At 35.8% G+C, this 25665-nt stretch overlaps 1 protein-coding gene and 1 long non-coding RNA gene across 5 annotated transcripts in view; one reads left to right on the top strand and one right to left on the bottom strand.

The window, feature by feature from the left end:
• aatkb (apoptosis-associated tyrosine kinase b) overlaps positions 1–25665 on the top strand; it is a 50756-nt gene that overhangs the window by 14599 nt on the left and 10492 nt on the right. For 2 of the 4 annotated variants that reach the window (XM_083556373.1, XM_083556375.1), the window contains exons 2-6: positions 11647–11780; positions 17335–17470; positions 23369–23448; positions 25247–25365; positions 25553–25640. In XM_083556373.1, the coding sequence (XP_083412499.1) occupies positions 11647–11780; positions 17335–17470; positions 23369–23448; positions 25247–25365; positions 25553–25640 (557 nt within the window). Of the gene's footprint in view, positions 1–8460; positions 8489–11646; positions 11781–13275; positions 13559–17334; positions 17471–23368; positions 23449–25246; positions 25366–25552; positions 25641–25665 lie in introns of those variants that run through there. The other 2 variants (XM_083556374.1, XM_083556376.1) reach the window with 2 other exon arrangements.
• Positions 19408–25316, bottom strand: LOC310734537. Its single transcript, XR_014536060.1, has 4 exons — positions 24613–25316; positions 22215–24523; positions 21144–21951; positions 19408–20897 (listed from the first exon to the last, which is right to left on the bottom strand). It is a non-coding gene; the product is annotated as an uncharacterized lncRNA (long non-coding RNA).

The raw sequence follows: 25665 nt of genomic DNA, 5'->3' as shown, positions 1-25665 counted from the left end.
ATATTCTTTGCAGCCTTACAATGTGCTTATTGATTTTCACCTCTAGTTACAAACGTATACAAGATACAGTGGAACCCACTTATCTCGACCTCGGTTAACTCGCCAACCCTATTAAGTGGAACCGCCAAATTCTCGCTTTGTCTTAGCATTTTCTAATCGGTTATGTCGATTCTTTCACCCTGCTTCTTCTCCCGTGCGTGCCCCGCCCACACAGAGCTCCTTGCAGTCATGCTGATCACTCACACCTGACTCTCATTCACTCACTCATCCCATCTCCTATTTAAGCCCCTCACCTCCACACACTCGCGGTCGGTTATTGTTTGTGCATGATCGTATGTGTTGGTTTATGTCGGTCTGTGTAATCGCGTATACGTATCCCGCTACGTACCCTTCTTCTCGGACTCCGCATTCTCTCAACGGCACCCCGGATTACCCCCCGATCCTGCTGTTTTCCATGTTCACGCTGTCTGCACCACGTTTATCCGATGCTGCCCAGCGCTGATCCGTGGATTCTCTACACGAACTGTCTCTGTTTTCACAGAACTTCATGGACCGTGCTCCCGGAGCGCACCACTGGATATTACTGCTTCGCTACAAGTATTGGTGGATTATCTCCTGAGTATTCTCAATAAACTTTGTTTGCGTTTACTTCGGCTTCCGCCTCCTTATCCGCATTACAGGTTATCTCGATCCGTATGACCAATCAAACAAATCGCGGCAACGCTGTTGTGTAAAAAAACCTCCTAAAACACGTGCATGTAAATTCTCATTTAATAACGCACATCATGTACATAAAATAATTTCAAGCACGGTAATATATTGCCGCCATTTTGGTTTTCGTTTATCTCGACGCTTTTTGGCGTCCCCTAGGCCCTCGACATAACCGGGTTCCACTGTACATAGGTTCAATAAAAATAAATAATGTCTAAAAACTTAAAAACAGACAGAAGATTACAGCAGTTTAGATTTTAGATTTAGATTTAAGGAAGATTTAGAAGATTTAGATTTAGATTTAGATTTACATGATAGATATTTTAATGATATACAATGTCTTGTGATAGCTTACTTAATAAGCTTACTGCATAAAATTGTTGTTTATTTGTATTAAAATAGGGAACAGACATAGATCAAAAGGAAAAATCATATAAATAGAAATATAGAGAATTAAATATAGGATATGATGGAGACAGTCTTGCTGTTTCCCTATTGATTTTGGATGTTGTCTATCCACTAGAGCTCTTTGTGTTTTAAAAGAAGAGAGTAAGTCATAGCAACAGTAAGCAGACATATGGAGGAAGTAGAAAAGGTTGTCCTGTGTCTAGCATTGAGTGTTAAAAGAATGGATGCAATGTAGACTTTATTGATTAAAATGCATGGTTCTGTGTAGCTATGTGTGTGGTGTGTGTGTATTATAAGATAAGATAAACCTTATCTTATCTTATCTTATCTTATCTTATAATACACACACACACACACACACACACACACACACACACACACACACACACACACACACACACACACACACACACACACACACACACACACACAGTATACTTTTCTAAGATGCCATTATGAGCATCAAATTATAAAAATGTATTAAGTAAGTGTACATTTTTTAATACTTACAAACTTAAAAAAAAGTAGCTGTTGTGGCATTAGGAGCAAAAGTTATTAAATGTTAAAACTGATTTGTTTACATTTTGTTTAACAAATAATTTTTTTTTTAAAGTAACTACAATATTAATGGCAAATTGTTAAAAATTATATTTACATCACTGGACAACACCCTTATTCAGAGCGACTTTTATCTCACTTACACAACTCAGCAGTTGAGGGTTAAGGGCCTTTCTCAAGAGCCGAGGAGAAAAATTTGTGCTGGAATTTAAGTTCATGACCTTTTGATCAGAAGTCCAACATCTTCCTGTATAATCAATATTTGTGACATATCTCTCACCGCTTGATGTTTATTAAAAAAAATAAATAAAAAAAATAAATAATATGCTCATAATTCAATGGTACCTGCAATTTCACACACAATAGTTGTTGCTGTACAGTCAGCTTTTCAGTTTCATAAATTGCATTGTAAGTGCAAAATCCATCTGTTTGCATTGACACTGTCACCTTTAATAAGAGGAGCACACACTGCATATTCCTTACACCAAATCATTATTTGTAAATTTACTTGCAGGTTTTCAAATGTCTTTGTATGCTCAGTCACTATTATACCGCAATGAGTATGTGTATGTGTAAGTCTACATTAAATAAATATGAAGGGGAAGGGGTGAATGTAAGAGTCCATTGTGAAAAGGTTTTAAATTTATGTCCAAAAACAGAAAAAATAACAGTTCAGCAATCAATGTGTGAATATCTCAGATGAAATCTGAATAAAAACCTAAAAAGACACATTGGGCCTTTTAAATCTGGAAACATGTCAGAGTGTCACCTGAAGGTGACAGCACTGAGTTCACACTTGATCTACTTGCTCTTCATCTGTTGTTTGCAGCATTGGAGCAGGATAAACGTAAAACAGCTCAGTACTGTGGAAAGTCAGCCAGAGGAAAGAGCAACCAGCAGTCAGCAGCAAAAAACATTTACAAACTGAACATCCAAAACTTGGCCTTGACCATGATTCATGCTCATGTAGCACTGCAGTGCCAAGATGAGTCCAACATTAGTCTGAGTGTGTATGTATCTGACCTTTCAAATACAGCTAAGCTAAACCAACACAGTTCCCCTGTGGTTCCTGTTGACTCACTCACCTACAACGACGCCAGAGGAGACTGCTCATCTGTTGTGGTGTTCATTCAGAGCTGGTACTGCTAAGCATTTAGAAGACAGGAGTCTTTAGAACTAGATACATGGTCGGATGAGCCAAAAAAAAAAAAAAAAAAAACTCTTTATAAATCTTGCTGTGCACACACACACAAAGCTTCACCCAACAGCTGAGCTCTTTAAAAATGTTTAACTGCCAAAATATACATTAAAACACCAACACTAGTTTACTTCTATTAAGAAAACCTTGTTAGCAATCATCTGACTGCATTGTGGGAGAAAATTACAGACCTAAATGTTGCTCTTTTTCCATCAATTACAAACAGAATGATTAAACTAAGAATAAGGGATTTACAATAAAAAATGGTAAAATAAATATTTTACTAATATTAGAAATACAGAAAAATAAACTCTCTCCCGCATTCAATAACTTGATCTGATGGAAATGTACCCCCGGTGGGAGTCCAGTATATCAGAGCATCATGCACACACACACGCACACACACGCACACACACACACACACACACACACACACACACACACACACACACACACACACACACACACACAAACACACACACACACACACACACACACACACACACACACACACACACACACACACACACAAATTCACACAATTATTTACACCTAGGGAGAATTTATCTCATACAATCTGCCTACTTGTGCATGTTTTGGGCGGTGGAAAAAACCCCCCAAGGTTATGAAGATAATTAGTTTTAGATTTGTTTTAGATTTGTTAGATTTGTTTGTTTTGTTTTAGATTAGTTTTAGATCTAATCTTCTAGATTATCCTTTGTCCATTTAGTGTCATAAATCTCTCTCATAATCAAATAATCCACTTATTACGTCTCTTCTATCATTTAATTATTTCTATAGTACACAGAGAGTATATGGTAGATGCATCACAGAAACCTTTTAAGATTTTCATTCACCAAATTACTTTTTTACTTCCATATTTTCCTGAACAGCTTGCCTTTAGGTTACGGTTCATATAGGCTTTTCATTACATCTTTTGCGGTGGAGTAGCAAGAGAAATATGCAAAGGCTGCTAATCTTGGACCAGCTTGAGCTGAATTTTTCAATTCACTTCGAATTAGAATTAGAAATAGAAGAATTGGAAAAATCTAAGAATTAGAATTAGAATTAGAAAAAAAGTAGGAAAAACAGAAAACCTAAAGTCTATTTAACTAAACCTACCTAAAACTATCCAAGTGACCTCAAGGAAGTGGAATCTGTATGTGTTGTGTGATTACGTTCCTCATTAACTTCTAATGAACTGAGCATAATTAAGCAGTGGAAATGAGAGCGCTGTGTTAAAAATTTTAACAACAGTGCAGGACAGACATTAAGAGTAGGTGAAGCGATTTCCGATTATGCTAAAAGCACAGTCTAGTCTCTGAGGATGTTGTGTAGCATTACTGAAGTTACACAATCCCTGCATCAGAAACTGCAAAAAGAGCACCGCTTCCATTGAGGTTTTAATGTTTGTAGAGATGCTGCTTTAATCTGCTCAGATGTATGAAGAGATAGAGAGAGAAAGAAGGTCTGTCGAGGTTCACCGCTTGCATATTTAAATCCCTCACTGCAGTATGTGCATATATTTATGTGTAGACGTATGTTTTATATGCGCAGCCATGCCTATGCATGCTACATTTTGAGGCCCCTTTGCTGCACTCTCAGGTTTTTGCCCTTTTGTTAATCTAAATCAGAGACCTAAAGCTTTTAACAGCATTAAAGCTGACAGCTTAGCATGTCTGCCCTTATTTGCTATACATCCTTTAAATCTAGTTTATACCCATTTATCTCACTTTGTACCAAAGTGCGGAATTGTTAAGTCACTAGAAATGCTTTAACTTTCTGTAACAGTGTCTCTGACAGTATGAAAGATTCACATTAAAGCACCCCTTCTAATATATATTTGTTTCTTTAGAAACAGCTTGTTCACAAGAAATTGTACAGCGGGTGCTCCAGATAAGCTAATGCTTTTTATAAATGCTTTTTTTCTTTTTAATTATCATTGACTTTTTATTTATTTTATTTATTTATTTATTTTTTATTTTTTTTAATTTTTTTATTAAAAGACATTTTAGACACTGGAAAGTCTTTAGTACATATGCTTTCTTTCACAAGATTTTTGTTGTTTTTATTTTACTTACATAAGAGAGAGAGGCTGATGAGTGAACAACTGTTTATAGGTGTCTCAATGGAAGTAATAAGAAGCACTGTTTTCTTAAAGTCTCACGTCAAAAATTTAAAAGTGTCAATGATTAATATGTCTAAAATTGTTAGCAAATTGTTGTGGTATTAATGAAAAAAAAAAACACATTAAAACAAAACCATTACTCCAAATATTATTTTTTTTATTCATAAATGGCCACATCACACCATCCTAGTGTGTATTATTTTCATAGAACAGTATTGCCAGTCATGGATTTTCCTTAATTCTATGTCCTTTATACTAATTTGAACAAACAATGCACTAATATCTTATGAAAAATTTAGTTTTGTTAAAATTGAACTGGCCTGTATTTAATTAATGTAAAGAATCATTAAAAAGTGGTTGTTTTAAGTACATGACATATTACAATATTAGTATATTACAGATTCAAGCCTAAACACATAAATATTTTAATAAAAAATCCATATCTCTGCTATTCAGTCTTGTAAAATATAAAATACATCCTGCATACAGTTACTGAAGCTACACTATACTCAGATTTAGAATCTTTTATGGTACTTTGGTTGCCACTGTGGGCTTCCCTTAAAGACTCATGGAAGTGTTTTAACAGAAAAGGCTGTGGGTTACTGATCAGAAAGTTGCTGTTTGGTCCTCAGCACTGTCAAACTACTACTGATGATCCCAAGGTTCTTTACCCTATTTTTCTCCAGGGAGGGATGGATGTATCTTAGTTGACCCTGCAGTTTAACCTCAGCTTAAGAAGCTAGAATATGCAAAGAAATAAATTTGACTGTGCTGTATTGTATATGTTATAAATAAAGGCTTATTCTAAAGGCTCCATGATAAACCCTACATCAGACTGACTTTGTATTGGTTCTGGATGAGCCATTTTAAAGGTTCTGGATGGAAACCCTGCTGTTTTTGCCTATATTAGTGTATGAGGAACCACCGAAATTGTTTCCCAATTACTGTAGCCCCTAGTGAAGTCTTAAAAGATTATATAACAGCGTTTTCACAGAGAATCCTTAAAGGTTTAATGTATTAACCACAACCCAATGTAAATGTTGGCCTATTAGCTTCTGAGGGAACCCTTAAAGTTTTGATGTTTACCCCTACAAGAGTGTCATTTTGTACCTATTGGCCTCTAGAGATCCCCTAAAGACTCTTTATAGAACCCTGTAAGTGCTTCCATATTACCTATCAAAAGAACCCTTACATTATATAGTGAGTGAAGAGTATACTACTGAGAAACATCTGACAAGTGTGTACTTGTGTAAAAATTTATTTTTTCCCTTTAATATGTCTACATAACAGCTCACCACCGGACTAAGGAAATAATTTTCTTTGTCTCACCGTGGCAGCGCGGTATCAGGCACAGACTACAATTATTTTTCTCCAGCCTTGCTTTCAGCACCACCTGATTTCATAAAGAGCTCTTCTCCCTAAAGGCATTGCTCAACCATCCATTGCTAGCATGTTTTAATGAACATTAAAACTGTTACACTGCATCATATTATTAAACTCACATTAGCACTGTTTTGTTGCTCTCAGTCTTTCACAACATTCAATCGAATTATTATACTTTAAATAGTGTACATATCTGGAACAAATACCCAGAGACACCACAGTGTTTGATTTGATGGATGATTTCTATTCGATGTCTTTTATTACTAATCAGCACAATGAAGCAGGTTATATGAATCATGTGATGCAAGGCAAGTCAGTGTGAAACACTGTATGATCATCTTGAGCAATAGAGTAAACACTGAAGGTAAGCTGCAGCAGTGCATGCAGATTAGGATGTGATTTTTCAGCCAAGGAGATGACAATTGGGGTTGGTCTAATGGGACAGTGAGGGAGAGAAAGATCAATCCCTCTGTATGTACAGAGACCCATACCGTCTGTCACTGGCCCAGCTCCAGCTCTCTCTCTTTCTCTCTCACTGTATCTACTCATCTTTCTGTTTTCCACATTTTGTCTCTTGTGTATATTTTTTTTTATATGAGATGAAATTGAATTACTCTGTCTCCATTTAAATTTACATCTTCTGTCTGGATTGCTTCCTTAGCTTCAACTCCATGCATTTAAACTTGGATTAGCTAGCCTGACATCTGACTGCTGTAGCACACTTAAAAAAGAACCAGCTCAATACACGTAACATTTTCCTGTGTTGTTCATTATTTTATACAACAACAACAAAAATAAATAAATAAATAAATAAAATAGAAATACAAGAAAAATGTCATGGCATTAAAAGATTGTACTTCTGCATGACATTTCATAAATTATGGATTGTTCATGTTTTGATGTTATTTACTAGAAAGGGTAGGATCTTAGACATTTAGGGTGATTTCCGTAGCTTATTCTCTCCATTAAAGCCATCATCAGTCAATGTCAATGATGTAGTTTAGGCTGAACTTTGTGTGTATACTGTGTTTATCTATTTCAACTGTACAATTGTGCAAAGTACACAATAAAACTTATAATTTTAACGATCTGTGATGAGTTTTTTTTTTTTTTTTTTTTTTTACAAGATAAGTGCAAACACAGGAAGTGGTAGCTCAATGCAATAATAATAGTCAGTTGGGTGTGCAATAACATTTGTATTTATTATTGTAGTCTGACTTTTTGCCATCTGCCAACATTTACCTCAATATGTATACTTATTTATTCTTATTTGACTTTAATCTTTAATATTTTAATGTAGGCAACTGCAAACAAACTATATATATATATATATATATATATATATATATATATATATATATATATATATATATATATATATATATATATATATATATATATATATATATATATGATAACCTAGGACCACATTAAATATGAATTTAATAAACATAAATTTGGCTGCATATAGCAAAGTTGCACAAGCATTTTCCTCCTCTCTTAGTTTTCTGCCTACAAATGGAAATATATGCTGTATATATTTACTGTATATGTACATACAGCGGCAGATGTGGCGGCAGCCTGATAGAAACACTAGCAGTAGCATTGCATGTTTTAGCAGCCTGAGCCTTCTTGAAGATTTCAGGATGCAATATGCAGTGTAGATGAGCACCTATCCATATGCAGGCACACACACACACACACACACACACACACACACACACACACACACACACACACACACACACACACACACACACACACACACACACACACACACACTATAATGGAACTAAATTTTCAAGGTTATGATCATTTTGACTTTTCGAGAATCCCCTTATCCCATGTTTCCGCACTGAAGAGATTATAATTTAGATGGATGGGTTCAGCATATGGAACAGCTGTCACTAATCAGACAGGCATCAGCAGGATGGATAAGTGAAATCATGATGAGTGGAATGGGGGTCGGGAGCGAAGAAGAGATAGAGAAGAAAGTACAGAGGAAAAATCAGGGGAGATTTGCAGTTTACTCCAGGACTTATGTACCGTCTGTCCATCCCATCTGTTTCCACAGCAACTGCTGTTAAAACCGCAGAGTTCAGGTTTGTTGAGAGGCACTTACTGCTGTTTCATCCCATATTTAGAGCTTTCAGCTAAATGCTCTTCCTGCAATGATTGCCATTTTTATGAGTTTAATAATGCAGCACATCTGCAATTGTTTATCACTTGTACATCTTTTTCTTTTAAAAGTGGGTATAAATGGACGAGGCGTTGATTTCAGGGGTTTTATCGTTTCATTTTTGCTAGTTAAGTGGTGAACGACATTGCATGTTTTGATTTACGCACTAAAAGGGGAAACATATTCAATATTCATATTGATATTTTTCACACTTGATTGCTTGTGTGTCTGTGGTTTGTCTATCTTAGTGAATGAGTATTTATTGATTTCCCTGTCTTCTGTATATTTTCTTTGGCAGTCATAAGGACTGAAAGTTCTCTGCTGCAACACAATAGTGATAGAGTTGCAGCAGGAGGCATAACTGACTAGTGACTTGTTGCCAGCAATGTTTAATGGGTGTGCAAAACCATATGGCATGCATGTTGTTGTCTAGTGTATTTTCCTTGTAATGTACAGATTTCAGAGTCCATGGAGCCACTTTTGAGGCATTGTGTTGTATAGGGTATTCTGTGTATTACTTTGTACTGTGCTAAGAGGCAAACAGTGTTATACCATGAAAAGAAGTCATAAAATGATGAACACCTAGAAATAAGATAATTAAAAATATTAGCCCCATTCCTATTCCAGAGGGGGGAAAAAAACCAAAAGTAAACTCACATCAGGATTTATGATGATATGAACAAAACATCTTTAGAACAAGATATAATTAGTGGGTTGAAAACATTTAATGTTGTCCTGGTCTCAGTCTCAGACACTGTAGAAAACATTATAAAGAGACTACTGTATAATTACCACAGTGTTGCCAGGAAGCTGTTTTTGTCATAGCATTATGTTCATAATTGCTTCCTCCTCACATTATACTAGAACAACAGTCTGGGGTTGGTCATTGGTCTTTGTCTATGAGAACAGCTTTGTTTTGGGCATGCTGAGTGATGGAAACTGCTGACTCCATAATAGCAGTTAGAAATGTGGCTTTTGAAACAATTGCTGTGTCACTGTATGTATCAAACTCTAAGCAAAAGGCTTCAAAATGCTGCTTTAAAGTTCATTTTTTTATTGTTCTTGGTATCTAAAAAATTTCATGGTCAATACTATGCTTTCTTAGGTCAAACGAGAAAATATCAAACTTTGCATAAATATTGCTAGAATTGGTGTTGTATGTTGTAATGTAATCAGACACATTATCTTTAATTTAAAAATTGTTTATTATTAGTTAATATATACTTTAAATGTTCCAATAATCTTTTAAACTGCATGCACTTTATGCCTATAAACTAATCAGGATTGAGGAACTCAATCTACAACCCCAAATCAGAAAAAGTTGGGACAGTATGGAAAACGCAAATAAAAAAAGAAAGTAATGATTTCTAAATTTACTTTGACTTGTATTTCATTGCAGACAATATAAATCACAAAATATTTCATGTTTTGTTTGGTCAACTTCATGTAATTTGTAAACATACATCCTTTTCTGTCATTCAGACCTGCAACACATTCCAAAAAAAGTTGGGACAGGAGCAATTTCGGGCTGGTAATGAGGTAAATTGGATGTGATGTGAAACAGGTGATGTCAACAGGTGATTATTTTTATGATTTGGTACAAAAGCAGCATCCAAGAAAGGTCTAGTCCTTCAGAAGCAAAGATGGGCAGAGGATCGCCAGTTTGCCAACAAATACGTGAGAAAATTATTGAAATGTTTAAAAACAATGTTCCTCAAAGAAAGATAGGAAGAGATTTGGATATTTCACCTTCAAAAGTGCATAACAAAATTAAAAGATTCACGAAATCTGGAGGAATTTCAGTGCGTAAATGACAAGGGTGCAAGCCTAAGCTGAACAACCGTGATCTTCGGTGGCACTGCATCAAGAATCGTCATTCATCTATAAGCGATATCACCACATGGGTTTAGGACTACTTTGGGAAACCTTTGTCAAGTACCACAATACATAGTTACATCCACAAATGCCAGTTAAAACTGTACTGTGCCAAAAGGAAGCCGTATGTTAACAGTGTCCAGAAGTGCCGTCGACTTCTCTGGGCTCAGTGGTATCTGGGATTGACCATCACACAGTGGAAACGTGTACTGTGGTCAGATGAATCAGTATTTCAGGTATTCTTTGGGAGGAATGGACGCCGTGTGCTCCGGACCAAAGAAGAAAAGGATCATCCAGACTGTTACCACCAACAAGTCCAAAAGCCAGGGTCTGTCATGGTATGGGGTTGTGTCAGTGACCTTGGCAAAGGTAACTTGCACTTCTGTGATGGCACCATTTATGCTGAAAAGTACATAGAGGTTTTGGAGCACAATATGTTGCCTTCAAGAAGACATCTTTTCCAGGGACGTACATGCATATTTCAACAAGACAATGCAAAACCACATTCTGCACACATTACAAAGTCCTGGCTGCGGAGGAAGAGGGTACGGGTACTTGACTGGCCTGCCTGCAGTCCCGACCTGTCTTCAATAGAGAATGTGTGGCGCATTTTGAAGCGCAAAATGCAACAACGAAGACCCCGTACTGTTGCCCACCTTAAGACTTGTTTGCAGGAAGAATGGGACAAAATTACACCTGAAACACTTTATCACTTGGTGTCTTCATTCCCTAAACGTCTTTTAAGTGTTGTAAAAAGTAATGGCAACATTACAAATTGGTAAATTCTTTACTGTCCCAATTTTTTTTGGAATGTGTTGCAGGTCTAAATGACAGGAAAGGATGTATGTTTACAAATGACATGAAGTTGACCAAACAAAACATGAAATATTTTGTGTTCGTATTGTCTGCAATGAAATACAAGTCAAAGTAAATTTAGAAATCACTACTTTTTTTTTATTTACGTTTTCCATACTGTCCCAACTTTTTCTGATTTGGGGTTGTATTCGGGAATACAATTTCTGCTTTAGTTTATTGTTGCATTCTTTTGCTGCTTTTTTATATTGGCTGTGATCTTGCTGAGGATCAGCATGTAGTGGTAGCTATGATTTTTCCACCTCATGCAATAAAAAAAAAGATCTGCTTTAGGAAAGAACTAGAAATGTTACTGTATTTACTGGAGATTTATGTGTTACTGCTTTCCCACAGATGGTGTTCCTCTGAGTGAGCTCTCCTGGTCATCCTCTTTGGCTGTGGTGGCTGTCTCTTTCTCTGGCCTCTTCACCTTTATCTTCCTCATGCTGGCCTGTCTGTGCTGCAAGAAAGGAGAGATTGGATTTAAGGTGAGAATATTGTCAAACACCACCAACTAGCTCTAAAATACGAGCAACGTTTAAAAAGCCCTATAGTAAGTAAGCTAAGTAAGATTAATCTGTTACAGGAAAACCAAACATGTGGAGTTGTGTTGTATGTAATAAGCAAGTCAAGGTCAGTCCATATGTTTCTAGCAGGAAACTATAACAGATGCAGCAGCTTTCTGATAGACTAAAGATAAAGTGTGAATTTCTCAAAATGTGGGTCACAGCACTTAGAGTGGGTAGGAGAATAAAAAGAGAAGAGATAAGAGAATGCATGCTGAAGGCAGAACATGAGCTGAAGTTAGATAGAAGAAGATAGAGCAGAGAGAAAGAGCACCTGGTCATCAGTAAATACTCTCAAGGGATCTGTGGTTAACATAGTTTCTCATACACAGCTGAAAAATACATAGTTCTTTTCTCCCGCCATTCAGATTCTCGAATTCCACCTATATAGCGTCAGTGGGCTCAGGAAAACCTCAGCAGTTGCTCCCTGGTCATGGCAGGCTGATTAGAGAAAATGTGATTATACACAGTGGCCAGAGCTGACTAGAGAGAGAATACAGACTAACATGAACATGTACACAAGCAGACGTACATAAGGTTGTTTGCAAAAGAATTACATTCCCTAAGAGCAATTTAAGAAGATACAGCATTTATAGCAAAAAGGCACTCAGTCCCAGAAATGCAAGTTGTATGGAAGATTATGTGCTTTATATAGGCAAATGAGTAAAGTTCATCCACTGAAATAGTCCTAGGGATCGAATTTAAATGGATAAAAGAATGGGTTAGATGGTGAAACCATACAGAGCTTCTTATTGATATATTCGTTATATCTCTTGTAGATAAATAGAAGAGGAGGTGCATTTTATTGGGATGTACAAACTTATGCACTCAACTATAAAAAAAAATAAAAAATAGACTCTCACAGTGTTTTATAAACTTAAATACACACGCACAAATAGATATGATGTGGTGAGTAGAACAGTGAGCTGTGTGTGCGAGACATCTGGCTTACACTTAGAGCACCTACTACCCACATACTGGGTGTAACAGTAAATGGAAGTGTAACCTTAGGGAGAAAGGGATACATAAAAAGACGGAGAGCAACATGGAGGAGGCTTCTTGTTGATTTTGAAGTGGCTCTACAATAACACACTCTCTAAAAGTTTGATTGTGTGTATGCGTATGTGTGTGTGGAAGTGGTCTGCTCTACAGATGTGAAAAAGGGTGAGAAAGGAAGGATGGAGAAAAAGAGAGTGATGTCATGGGCTCAGAATGTAAAACTTTATCCCTCCCCCTCACATTTTGGCTAGTGTTCTCAGCTGCTGCTGTCTCTTTTCGCTTTGGACTCTGCCCCTCCTTTCATCCATTCATCCGTCCACCCGTCCGTGCACTCATACATTCATCCGCCTCTTAATCGGTCTGTCTGCCTCTCATTTTCTTTTTCCCGCCCACATTTCCTGCTCTCCTTTCCCGCCTCACCCTGCATTCCCTATAAGTTAGCTGCACAATATCATCCACATGGTGACTTGTTCTTTAGGGCGCAATTATGCACCTCTCTCTGCTACGTGGTCTGAACTGTATGGTTTTCCGGTGCTATGAATGTGCTGACACTGAGCGAGCTTCAGCAAGGGCAACTGGGTCAGAAGTTATTAAGTGATGGTGCAGAAAACAATTCAGGTACCCTCTGGGGTAATTGTAATAGTACTGATGCACCATAAGGAACCCAGTTCCAATAAGTGGGCTAGCAGTAACGGGGCAAGGTAAGCTTTTCAATTTTATTGAACTCTTTGCTTTTGTTATTATGAGTACTTTCACTAGTTTTTGTAAAACACTGCTGAATACAAAAGCTTTTCTTTAAATTGGTGATGATTTGGGGGTAAATTTATATTAATATATCTAAACTGAGATCTAGTAAACCAAGCCAAAAACATTAGATAGATAGATAGATAGATAGATAGATAGATAGATAGATAGATAGATAGATAGATAGATAGATAGATAGATAGATAGATAGATAGATAGATAGATAGATAGATAGATAGATAGATAGATAGATATGTGAGGAAGATAATGTGTATGCATGGATGTGGCTCTTTCTTTTCTGTCACATGTCATTCCATACCCAATAAATTATGCACGGGACACATGAATGCTACATTGCTCTCGTAACGCTGAGGGAGGAAGTAATTACATTTTTAACTAAATTAAACTGCTATAACACTGAGATTTGACCATTTGTCAAACAGTACTTTAAACATTTCCACAAATATTTCCACAAGCACATAAATGTATAATACTAAACTTAAACAATTGTAATACTTTTCATATATTTCAGATATTGCATTCCAGTGGTAATTGCATTAAATACATGTATCCATACAGGTCTTAAAGTGAATTATATCATATAGATAGATATATATTGAGTAAGTAAATTCAACAACAGACCTAATGAGAGCGACTAAAACCAACCAAGAATTTCTACACCCAATTTTCTGGCAACCAGATGGTCTTGTGGAAACTCTGACCTCTTTACACAGTGACCCATTACTACTATGTATACTGTAACTCCCAGGGTGTGTAAACTCATACATAGATCCCTAGAGTACCGTTTTATTTCTTCTTGGTCTCAGCTTTTCTGTACATCCTGCCCAAGAGAGAATATGAAAATCACAGCAGCTGGGAATCTTCATACTAAAGTGACTGCACACACAGATATTTATACAGTATATTTATACAGTACATGATACAGTACTTCATGGCTCATTTTGTCTGAAATATTTAAACATAGACAAGACAGATTTGTTTTTGTCCACAGACATGTAAATTATAATTTGCATGTCAGTGAAAAGTGAATATAATAGATACTGAAAATTCCACATATCAAGGGAGTAAATAAATAAAGGATGGAAGAAGTTAAGACATTTGTTAAAGTATGCTGAAATAATTGTATCATATCTTAAAAAAATTACATATTAAATGTAAAAAAACATAAAGAAAAGATAAAGACACACTTACATACACATCCACTGTACCGTAATCTATCTATCTATCTATCTATCTATCTATCTATCTATCTATCTATCTATCTATCTATCTATCTATCTATCTATCTATCTATCTATCTATCTATCTATCTATTTATCTATCTATCTATCTATCTATCTATCTATCTATCTATCTATCTATCTATCTATCTATCTATCTATCTATCTATCTATCTATCTATCTATCTAATAAACAATTCTGCTGCCATGCAATTATTTATTAGTCTTAGAAGTAAGCTCTAGTTGCTAAGCAACATAACAGGCAAAGATTATGGCATGTGGACAGAACAATAGCTCAAGTGTAATGGTTTTATTGGTATGAAACCAGGCGCATTAGCACAGAGAATTCAGGTACAGTGATTCAGTCACAGGCTCATGCGTGTCAGACATTTTACAACTTCACACAGCTTAGAATTTTAGAACTGATTCAAAATAGATTTTCATCTAAACCCTTTAAAAAACAGTAAAAAAGAATGATATCATTTTTGTGCATAATAAAAGGATTACGCAAAAGAAACAGCTTCCAGGCATAAAAAAAGACACGTCTCAGTTTTGACCCATATGCACATAATTAGGCTACGAATCCCTCAAGCTATTTTATTCTGTCGCTCAGTGTCTGACTCTCAGTAGCAGAAAGATTTCCTGCGTGAGAAATTTCCTGTGTCACTTATCTGCATGGGACTGGTGAGAGCTTTCCCATAAAGCTTTTCATTCATCAGGAATTAAAGTAAATGTGATTAAATGAATATTTGATATGAATTGCATTGTTTGGTGATAAGCCTTAATTCAACTTATGTATTGCATTATCCTATATTGCAAAAGAAAATAAAAGAAAAAAAAAAAGAAAAAAAAGAAAGGCATTTAGCTAATTCCCTCTAGGGGAAACAGGAAAAGCAAGGAATTATGCTGAACACTGAGGGTCGTGTGAAGATGAGGACCGTGGTGTCCCAGAGAGGACTGTATGTACGTGTGTGTGTGTGTGTGTGTGTGTGTGTGTGTGTGTGTGTGTGTGTGTGTGTATATGGAACGTATACAAGCCTCTAGGTCACTCTTTTCCATTTCTTTAACCCCAAAACCCAGAAGTCTTTTATGACCTGTGGTTGACTCTTTGAGTGCATCTGGAGAAAGCTTTCAAATTTTTAGTGACCTGTGTTACCTTATTTATTTATTTATTTATTTATTTATTTATTTATTTATTTATTTATTTATTTATTTATTTTTTAAAGATTAATGATAATTACTGATAGTGTTTACACCTGAATATATATATATATATATATATATATATATATTTATTTGGACACAAATATAAAACAGCTGTAATTGGACAATAGACTGCACTGTTGCTTTTCGGCCGCTGTTTGTTGAAGCATCATGTGCTCATGTGCAAGAGTGTAAATGAAACACAATTCTGAATTTGAAAAAAGACGACTGCTGTTTGTTGAAACAAACAAACAAAAAAAATACTAAAATTTGCGAATTTTGTAAGCAAAACAAAAATGCTATTCTAATGGATTACACAAAAAGAAAATTAAGATTTTAAATGAACATTTCTGTTGTAGAACATTTAAGGATGATTACATTTTAATGAGTATAAATCACTGCATTATTACCTAGAACAAGCACTGGGGACTTATGGCAAAGGCTGGCATATTTAATTTAATTTAACTTTATATTTAATTTATCTTATTTTATTTTTATTTTAGTTGGCATGGTAATATTTGTAAATGAAATATGGGGTGGCATAAATATGTTTAAAAAGTCAGATAAATTACATCTCTTTATTAATAGTAATCCTGGTGGTTTGATTCAGAGCAATGCTTATAAACATAATAATCATAATAAAAACCTTAATTTAAAAACTGCATGTTGTGTTCACTTGCATAATCTTTGACTAATATTTAAATCAGTGTGATGATCTGAAACATTAAAGTGTGACAAACATGCAAAAAATTAAGAAATCAGGAAGTGGCAAACCTTTTTTCACATATATATATATATATAACTTATGTAAATAACTGGTGTTACTGTCCAAATTACAGACTTCCCAATGAGTGTTCCTGTTCACATTACAGACTGTTCAATGACTGTTACTGTCTGTCTAAATCATAGACTGTCGATTGAGTGTTACTGTTTATATTACCAACTGTCCAAAGAGTTACTTTTAAATTTACAGATTGTCCAATAAGTGTTACTGTCCGAATAACAGGCTGTACTGCGTGCTAATCTGGTTCATTTAAAACAGGCAAACGCTATATTTAAAATATCCTGTTTCATTTGGGTCAAAACTATCCAGTACAGAAAGCGGGTCACTGTGGAAAATATTACAATAGTGCATAAATTAGTTTATATAAAATGCATTTTTTTATTAAATACATCTAAGCAAATGTTTATTATATACTCTACAGCCTTATAACTATATCATGGACCACCTCCGCTGGTCCCTGTGTTTGACCTCAGCTGTTTGCCCTCTGTGTATGCTGCTGGTGTAGGAGTTTGAGAATGCAGAGGGAGATGAATGCGACATGTCCACGCTGGCATCGCCGGCCTCTGCTAGTAGCCCTGATGTCTACGTCCTGCCACTGAGTGAAGTCTCACTGCCTGTCTCCAAACAACCCAGCCGCTCAGGTGAGTCACGTGCATCCTGCTTTTAATGGCAGCATCTGTGCTCACAAAGTAGAATAAAGAAAAAATGTAATAAAAATAAATGTATGAACAAATAGGCTTGAGCCAGCATTGATTTTTTTTATCAGAGATTCAAGATTTAAGAGACTTGTGTAAATTGTCCTATAAAGCATAACAAATGCACTCTTAATAAAGGATTTTTTATTTAGGGTTTAGATACAAAATGAAAAAATCAATTAGTTTGTTCTGAGCAGAATCGACATTCAAGTTTTGCTTCTTGCATGTCAATTTTAACATAATATTCTTAAACAAGTTATAACAAAATAAAAAAGTCATTCTGTTTTTTTAATAATGTGTTCATACAATTTATAAACCTATTTCATATAAAGCTGTGACTGTACTGATAAGGACATGCATGCACAACACCACCACAAAACACACACACACACACACACACACACACACACACACACACACACACACACACACACACACACACACACACACACACACACACACCTATCCTGGTTATTATCCTGATATTACAATGGAAATAAATCAGTCTTCGATTTAGAAATTGAAAAGACATACACCTCTCTCAGCATGTGTATCTTTATAAAAGCCATAACAATAAAATCATTGGCCAGAAAACGAGCATGAATGAAACACTCACGACAATTTATTTGGTCATTTACTGTGCCACCATTTTCTCATTTTCTTTTGCCGTATTGAAGTGTTTTGGGGAAAAAACTTGAAATAGGGAAATTTGCTTCTCCAGTTTTCTTGCATGCAAAGGTAAAATCATGATAATGAGTGATATGTTTTATTCAAAACCTCTCAGCATTCACAATATGACTAATTAACTGTTTGAAGCTTATAATTTACATTTATGACATTTGGCAGACAACTTACATTTTCCTTAATCAGAGCTACTCAGGTATTTCTTTTCAAGGGCCCCACACTGGCAGTTTTTGTGTGGTTGGGATTTTTTCTTCTAATGACGTTGTGAATCAGAACCAAAATTCTTAAATCTTAACCACTGAGCTACCACTTCTTATTAGTAACATTGAATAGAACAACACTGACTATTCTTTCTGTAAAAAAAACGTTTGCAAGTTTACCCAAAAGGCTTAGACAAATCAAGAAAAAAACCTAATTTTAGCCATACTCATTTAATTAATCTATTTGTGTAATTTTTGCTAATGTCATGACCAATGATTTGTTGTTAAGATCATTTAAAACTTAAATGTATAATGTATATGTATAATGCAAATTTAAACACAATAAAATCTAATACAGTTTTATTACATTCCATGAACTGAAGCTGTTTTTATACAATGAAACATTGAATGAAATCTCATGAGATGTGAAGTTAATCCAAAAATATTTGGGGGATTTTTACTAAGAAAGACACAAAAATATAACACATGAAACACATATAACACATGAAAAGAAAAATCAATCAATATCAGAGATTTCTAATTAATGTTTCTGCTGATTACATTTCCAGTTATCATTTATTGGGGTTTTGTACAATAATAAACTAATTTATTTTAACAGGCTGTAAGACTTTTGCTAAGGATATATTGATTTTCATTTTATTTTATTAGTTGGTATGAGACATACTGTATTTGTGTAAGTGTAAAATCCTGGGTGGCACCCTTATTTTGAGAAAAAATAAAAGATCTGTGTACAAATATTTTGTACATTAAGTTAATAATGTCTCTTGCACAGCTATTGTTTAATCCAGAAAAATGTAAAGCAAGAGTTCTGTTATGTCACATTTTTGGCATTAACATGTATATCTTTAGTCAGAGCAGCTCCTTCAGCAGATAGCAGAAGAAAAGTGTGAGAGAGTTGCATTTTGAATGGACCCTGTGTTTATGGCTCCCTCATACATGTCTATTCTGTAATCCCTCTCTGCTCATAACTCTCTCTCTCTCTCTCTCTCTCTCTCTCTCTCTCTCTCTCTCTCTCTCTCTCTCTCTCTCTCACACACACACACACACACACACACACACACACACACACACACACACACACACACACACACACACACACACACACACACACACACACATTCTTTCCAATAAAACATCTGCCTATTGCATAATGCCGCCCCTGCAGGCCTACATAAATTCTCTTTGGAATCTTTGGCATTCAAAAGAGCATTTGTAAAACCAGTTCATAGAAAATATTTTTCTAGTTGTTTTCCTCTGTCTCAATGGTGTGATCTGTATCTAAGAGACCACATAAGAGTCCTAGAACATCAATTAGGCAAAGAAAAAGTCACAGACCATACAACTAATTTATAATTAAAGGTTTAATGTGCAGAACTGACATTTCAGCCTTGTCATTTCTTGCTTTATGATCGATGTAGCAGATCAGCACAGGCATCAAATGTTCACGTTCATAGTTTTAAATCACAGCAAGCAGCATAGGCAGCATAAGTATTGCGTCACTAGTAACTATTTTAACAATAAAATCTGGATGACTATTATCAGAAATAGTGAATTTAGGTGTTCTGTCTACATTTTATGCCATGAGATAACAGCAGAAATAAAAAAGGTCTGATAAAAAGAAGAGGTTGATAGATACAGCCTTGATAAATGAATGGAATGCATACAAAGTGTATTTGCTTATAATATATCTCCTTAAGTAGATTGTTTCATGTGACTTAGAATATATGTAATTTGTGCAATATGAGCATTGCTGGACTGCTGATGCTATGTGAGGAGTGGTAGCAATGATGTCACTCCTGTAGGGACGGCAGGACTGGGCTGATTTATGACCTGAGATCTCATAAACACTTTTGTGCAGATAAAGCCGGATTTGTTCCTTTAATTCAGCCTGTTGGAGCCAAGGAATATTCTTTTATCCTGATTGCTCCATGTTTTGTTGTTGTTGTATTTAATTGGTGAGTATGATGATTGGAAAGAGAAACAGAAATGCATCTGTGTGTAAAAGCGTTTCACACCCTAGTGTCTGGAAAATGATTCGATTACAAACACACCCAAGCACAGCTGCATACTTTAGGGACCACAATCCACACACAGGCATACACACTTGCTTCATGTGTAGAATCTACGGAAACAAAATGCCACTCCCATACAATGTGAAACACAGACACCGCAGCATAAACGTGCATTTGTGTTTATATCTGTGTGGGAGAAAATGTCCCCCAAATGATATATTTGAAGATCTGTCAGTTTAGTCCTTGGTTGAACCTTTTTCATGGACATTTTTAATATGACAGAAACTGCAGCTTTTAGCCGAAATGTTTAATTTTGTGAAAATATTCAGGTGCATAGCATCAATTAACTAGAATATTAATTTTGCTAATTAAAGGTCCTCACAAAGATCATAGTATAAACGTGTGTCTGTATGCATTTTCTTTGACCAGTCTGGTTAGACATGTTTGATTTATTCACTAGATTCATCAATACCACCAGGTCCCCTGGTGGTCTAGTGGTTAAGATGCAGCGCTCCCACCGCTGCGACCCGGGTTCGATTCCCGGTCAGGGAACCATCCCCAGCCACTCTTAGTGCCGGTCCCAAGCCCGGATAAATTGGGGAGGGTTGCGTTAGGAAGGGCATCCAGCGTAAAACATGTGCCAAATCAAACGTGCGGAGGATCCGCTGTGGCGACCCCTAACGGGAGAAGCCGAAAAGAAACTTTATTCATCAATATAATACATTTTATGGCCATCTATATACACACAGAAAGACACACTACCTCATTTGTGGTTACACACATTTACACGCTCACTTCAAGCAAAAAAAGGACCTCCCAGCAATGCATTAATATTAATAACACATGCTGTTGTGTAATGCAGATCTTTTTTTAATTATTTATTTAATAGATCCATGTGCTATTACACAACACATGGGTGTGAACTCCTTGAAATCAACACGGGGTGTTTTCTTGTTTTGTCAAGAGTCAAAAGATAACCAGATAAACAGAATAATGTTATCTGATGGCATGGAGAACAGTCTTCAAAAAGTGTGCAAACCATTGATGATCATTTATGAGTAGACATTCTAGCAGCAAATGTTTTTAATGTTTTGACACTTTAGTAGACATTTGTTTACCCAACATTGTTTTTTATCAAATATTTTATAGAAATAGATATATTTAATGTAAATTATACAATATTCATTACTGTGCTTCAGGCTTGTCAGGTCTGTATCCCTGTAGCCATTTACAGCCATCCTAAATCATGCATTTAACATTTAAGTGGTTATTTTTCCAATTTCCTAAATGGTTTTGTATGATTACCCGTGTGTGGCTGAAGAAACTGGTTTGTATGCCTGATTTTTAGTAAGCAAAACCAGACAAGTTATTGTATTTTCAGAAAACACAAATGCTGTATATTTCACTAAACTGGCATGAAACTGTCTCCTTTACTTTCCTTCTACAAAGCCAGTTTACCAAATGTGGTAGGTAGAAACAGTCTGCATAAAGCTGCCTAAAATCTTGCTAGCTAAGTTTTATTTCCTCACACGGTGCATGTCAAGCTTTGAGCTTGCACGTATTTATAACTTTCGTAACTCAGGTTTGAGATATTTAACCAAGGTTTGAGGTGTAAAAAATACATAGTTCAGATACAATTAGAACACACCTACAGTTTTTGTAGCTATACATAGTAGAAAAAGTCACACTTTTAACATAGGAAAGCTGCCACATTTGTGTGGTTATAAGTGTAGAAAGTAGACCATAAACAAAGCATTATGCAATGTGAAAAACAAATATGTAGAACAAATATTAGTAGCTCAAAAAATAGCAGAGTTTCTCTAGAAAAACATAGAACCTGGCAACAATGGCAACATTTATAGCAGTACATCAGCTGAAAATATTAATTGTGGTTAAGTAAAAGCCACATCGATGATAAATAAATTAGTAGCAATTTTTTTTCTATTTTGTGTAGTGTCAAACAAGTCACCATTCTACACTAGAGGCACTTCTTCATGCTGTCAGACATGCCAGAAGGCACAAGGGCTACAGTTGCCCCACCCTCATCAAGAATGCTGAAGCCATCTCAGCCTAATAGGTTTGGAAACAATACTCTGAGTGTCTCCCCTGCTCTTGAGGGTACCAAGCGGTGGCAGAGGCAGGACAAAGACCCTGATTCTCTACAGGGAAAGAGAATGACTGATGACTGCTCACTGGAACATGACATGGGCGTAAAATATGGATGTCACAAAGACGACACGTCACACTTTCACAAAGATCCATCTGTTTAATGGAAGTCAGGGAAAGACAGAGATGTTGTTATGTTACTAGTGCTAGAGCTGCTGAATTAGTTGGTGCTGGTTGATTGGGCAGGATAAAGATGAGAGACACAGCAGAAAACCCTTCAGTAGCAGTTCCAGGAAGCTGAGAGCATTTTCCACAAAACGCCGCACTGCCTATTTATATCGTCAGTTTAAACAAAAAAAATTAGAGTAGTTGACTAAAGGTGAATGACTGCAATCGTTTTAGCAAAAATAGCAGTGTGTTTTTGAGTGTTCTGATCGTTTTGTTTGCAGTTTGAGATTTTGCTTTTGGTTGAAAAGAGTGTCAGCATTTTGGAGCCATGGCATTTAATCAGCCTGAGTTAAAAGAGGGAATTTCTCACACCTGCAATCTCTTCAGCTCTGTGTTGAATAGCTCAAAGGTCTTAGAAATACTAAGAATTGCTTGTTTAGGTCAGATTTTTGGAGGATGATGATGCTATAAGGAAAGGCTTTCTTTGCCGGGATTGTGCACTTCGATAGAGACAGACATTTGGTAATTTCCAACCTAGAATATTACGTTCTTCCTTACATTTTACTGCTAACAGAGGTCTCCCTTAAATCTTTGCTAATATTCACTCATGTATTTATACATAACTGTTTTTCTGTTTGTTACTGGATCTGCAGTCCAACTCCTGAAGTCCACAGATGCGTCTCACCACAGTTTGCTCTACATTAAAGAGATTGGGCATGGATGGTTTGGCAAGGTAAGCCTTATTTATTGTTTATTAGTCTAATTGTCCACCTGCTGTGCCGCAAGCAGACGTTAGCACAAATCAAACGTTTAGTGCCCTTCTGCTTAACGGCTGCACACTGATACGAGTCATGATTTCTGTTTGATACTATCGTCAAGGGACAAACACAGATTTGACTACTTTTTATGTTATTTCTGGCTTTAAAAGACTTTGTTTATGCTCTCTTTTTCACTGGAAACCTTTGGTAGCAGCTTCTATGAAGGGTGGCCACAATGGACTTTAATAACATATTCATAAGCAGTGCAATGAAGTACACTGCCTTAAAAAAATTAAGAAGCAGGAAGGAGCTATTTCAGATCTGCTTTTACTAACCATTAATTCATGAAATATAGCATTTTATTCTGTTGGTGATTTTTACTTCATCTGCTCCTGATAGAATCGTGAAATCTTGAATTCAACTTTTGCACTACAAAAGTTTAGAAAATGCAATTCAAACAAATCAATATAAGAAAGAATATTTGTCAAGCCAAGTGTAGCAGCTTGAATCATTTTGGTTAAATTAAATGGGTCATCATATTAGCATTTATAACATTATATACAGGGTTGCCAGCAATTAATTTGGTCTGGTTAAGCATGTGATTACCAATGTCTTGTTTTAAAGCCTTTAATCATAATGAAATCGTATCAACTTCCATTAACAAAGGCAAGGGCAAACAAAAGGAAAGTAAAAGTGCAAATGTACAGAAAAATCTTCAGTCCATAGAACCACATTTAGTGTATGATATATTGCTTTTTTGAGTTTTTGAGAAGAAAAGGAACCATTATTGAGTGGATAATGTTTTACCAGTAGAAATACTTGTGCATCACAGTGAAATTGTTTCACATGTAAAGGATGACAAAACATGGAAAACTTTCATGTGGTTTTTGGCATGTAGTTTGTATTGGAAAGTTTGCGGAGAACTGGCAGTGTTGACTATGTTTGACTTCTACAATTTGTCTTGAATATGTGTAAATGGCCATAGTTTGACATAGACTGATAAAATCCAGGATCAAAGTAATAATAATAATAAAAAATATTATTAATGGTCTTATTTGTCTTTTGTATAAAGATACTGTAAATGAAGTTGCAAAGTTATAACCTAGACCTTTGATAATATCTCCAGATTTATGCAATGCTTATTAGTATGTTACAAAGTACTCATGTCAGTTCCCTTTTCAAAACTGGAATAATAATCTTGTATATACAGTGTACCTAATAATTTCATTCTCATACTTTCTCTTTCTCTGTTTCTGTATTTCTATACACACAAATGCATATACATATACACTCCTTCAATTTGTTCCATTGACTGGGTATGTCCATGTATGTTTGTGTGTATGTGTATGTGTGTGTGTGTGTGTGTGTGTGTGTGTGTGTGTGTGTGTGTGTGTGTGTGTGTGTGTGTGCGTTTGTGTGTGTGTTTGTGTTTGTCCTTGTCTTGTCTGCATGAACAATGTCCTACGTCTTGTGTATATGTATGTTTGTGCTTTCACACATCCTGCTTTTCCATCCTTATTAAGGTAATTTGTAAAAGTATTAAAATAAACAAAAACAAAAAAGATTTTATATTTTTATTTCCCCTATGTTCATTCAAATGTGTGCGTGTGTGTGTGCTTTATGTATGTATGTATGTATGCATGCATTTGTCTTCTCTGTTTGTATCTGTTGTTATATGTGTTGTCCATTTCTGGTGTGTGTGGGCATTTTTGTGTGTGTGGGTGCGTGTGTGTGTCTATGTTGCGTACATGTGTGTGTACCATGGGTCCACAGGTGTTGTTGGGGGAGGTAACCTCTGGCCTCAGTAGTACTCAGGTGGTGGTGAAGGAGCTCAAGACAAGTGCCAGTATTCAGGACCAGATGCATTTCTTGGAGGAAGCACAGCCTTACAGGTAAACAACAAACAAACATACTGCATTGCATTACTTATTTATTATAGTGCACTGCATTACTTGCATGCAGTGTGTCTGGAAATTACTTTGGTTTGAGAACAGTTTCAGAAATATTCTCATATTGTGTTTGATTTGACTTTTTTTGTGTCGGTAGTGTACTCACTCTATGACTTCTCTCATGTTTTAGATCACTACAGCATCCTGCTCTAGTGCAGTGTTTGGCTCAATGTACCGAAGTTACACCCTACCTGCTGATCATGGAGTTCTGTCCTTTGGTGGGTATTCGAGACCCAGCTGATG

This window comes from Silurus aristotelis (assembly GCF_946808225.1).
Source record: "Silurus aristotelis genome assembly, chromosome: 12".
Classification (NCBI taxonomy): Eukaryota; Metazoa; Chordata; class Actinopteri; order Siluriformes; family Siluridae; genus Silurus; species Silurus aristotelis.
The sequence above is the reverse complement of the archived record's forward strand: the minus strand, read 5'-3'. Positions and strand labels throughout refer to the sequence as shown.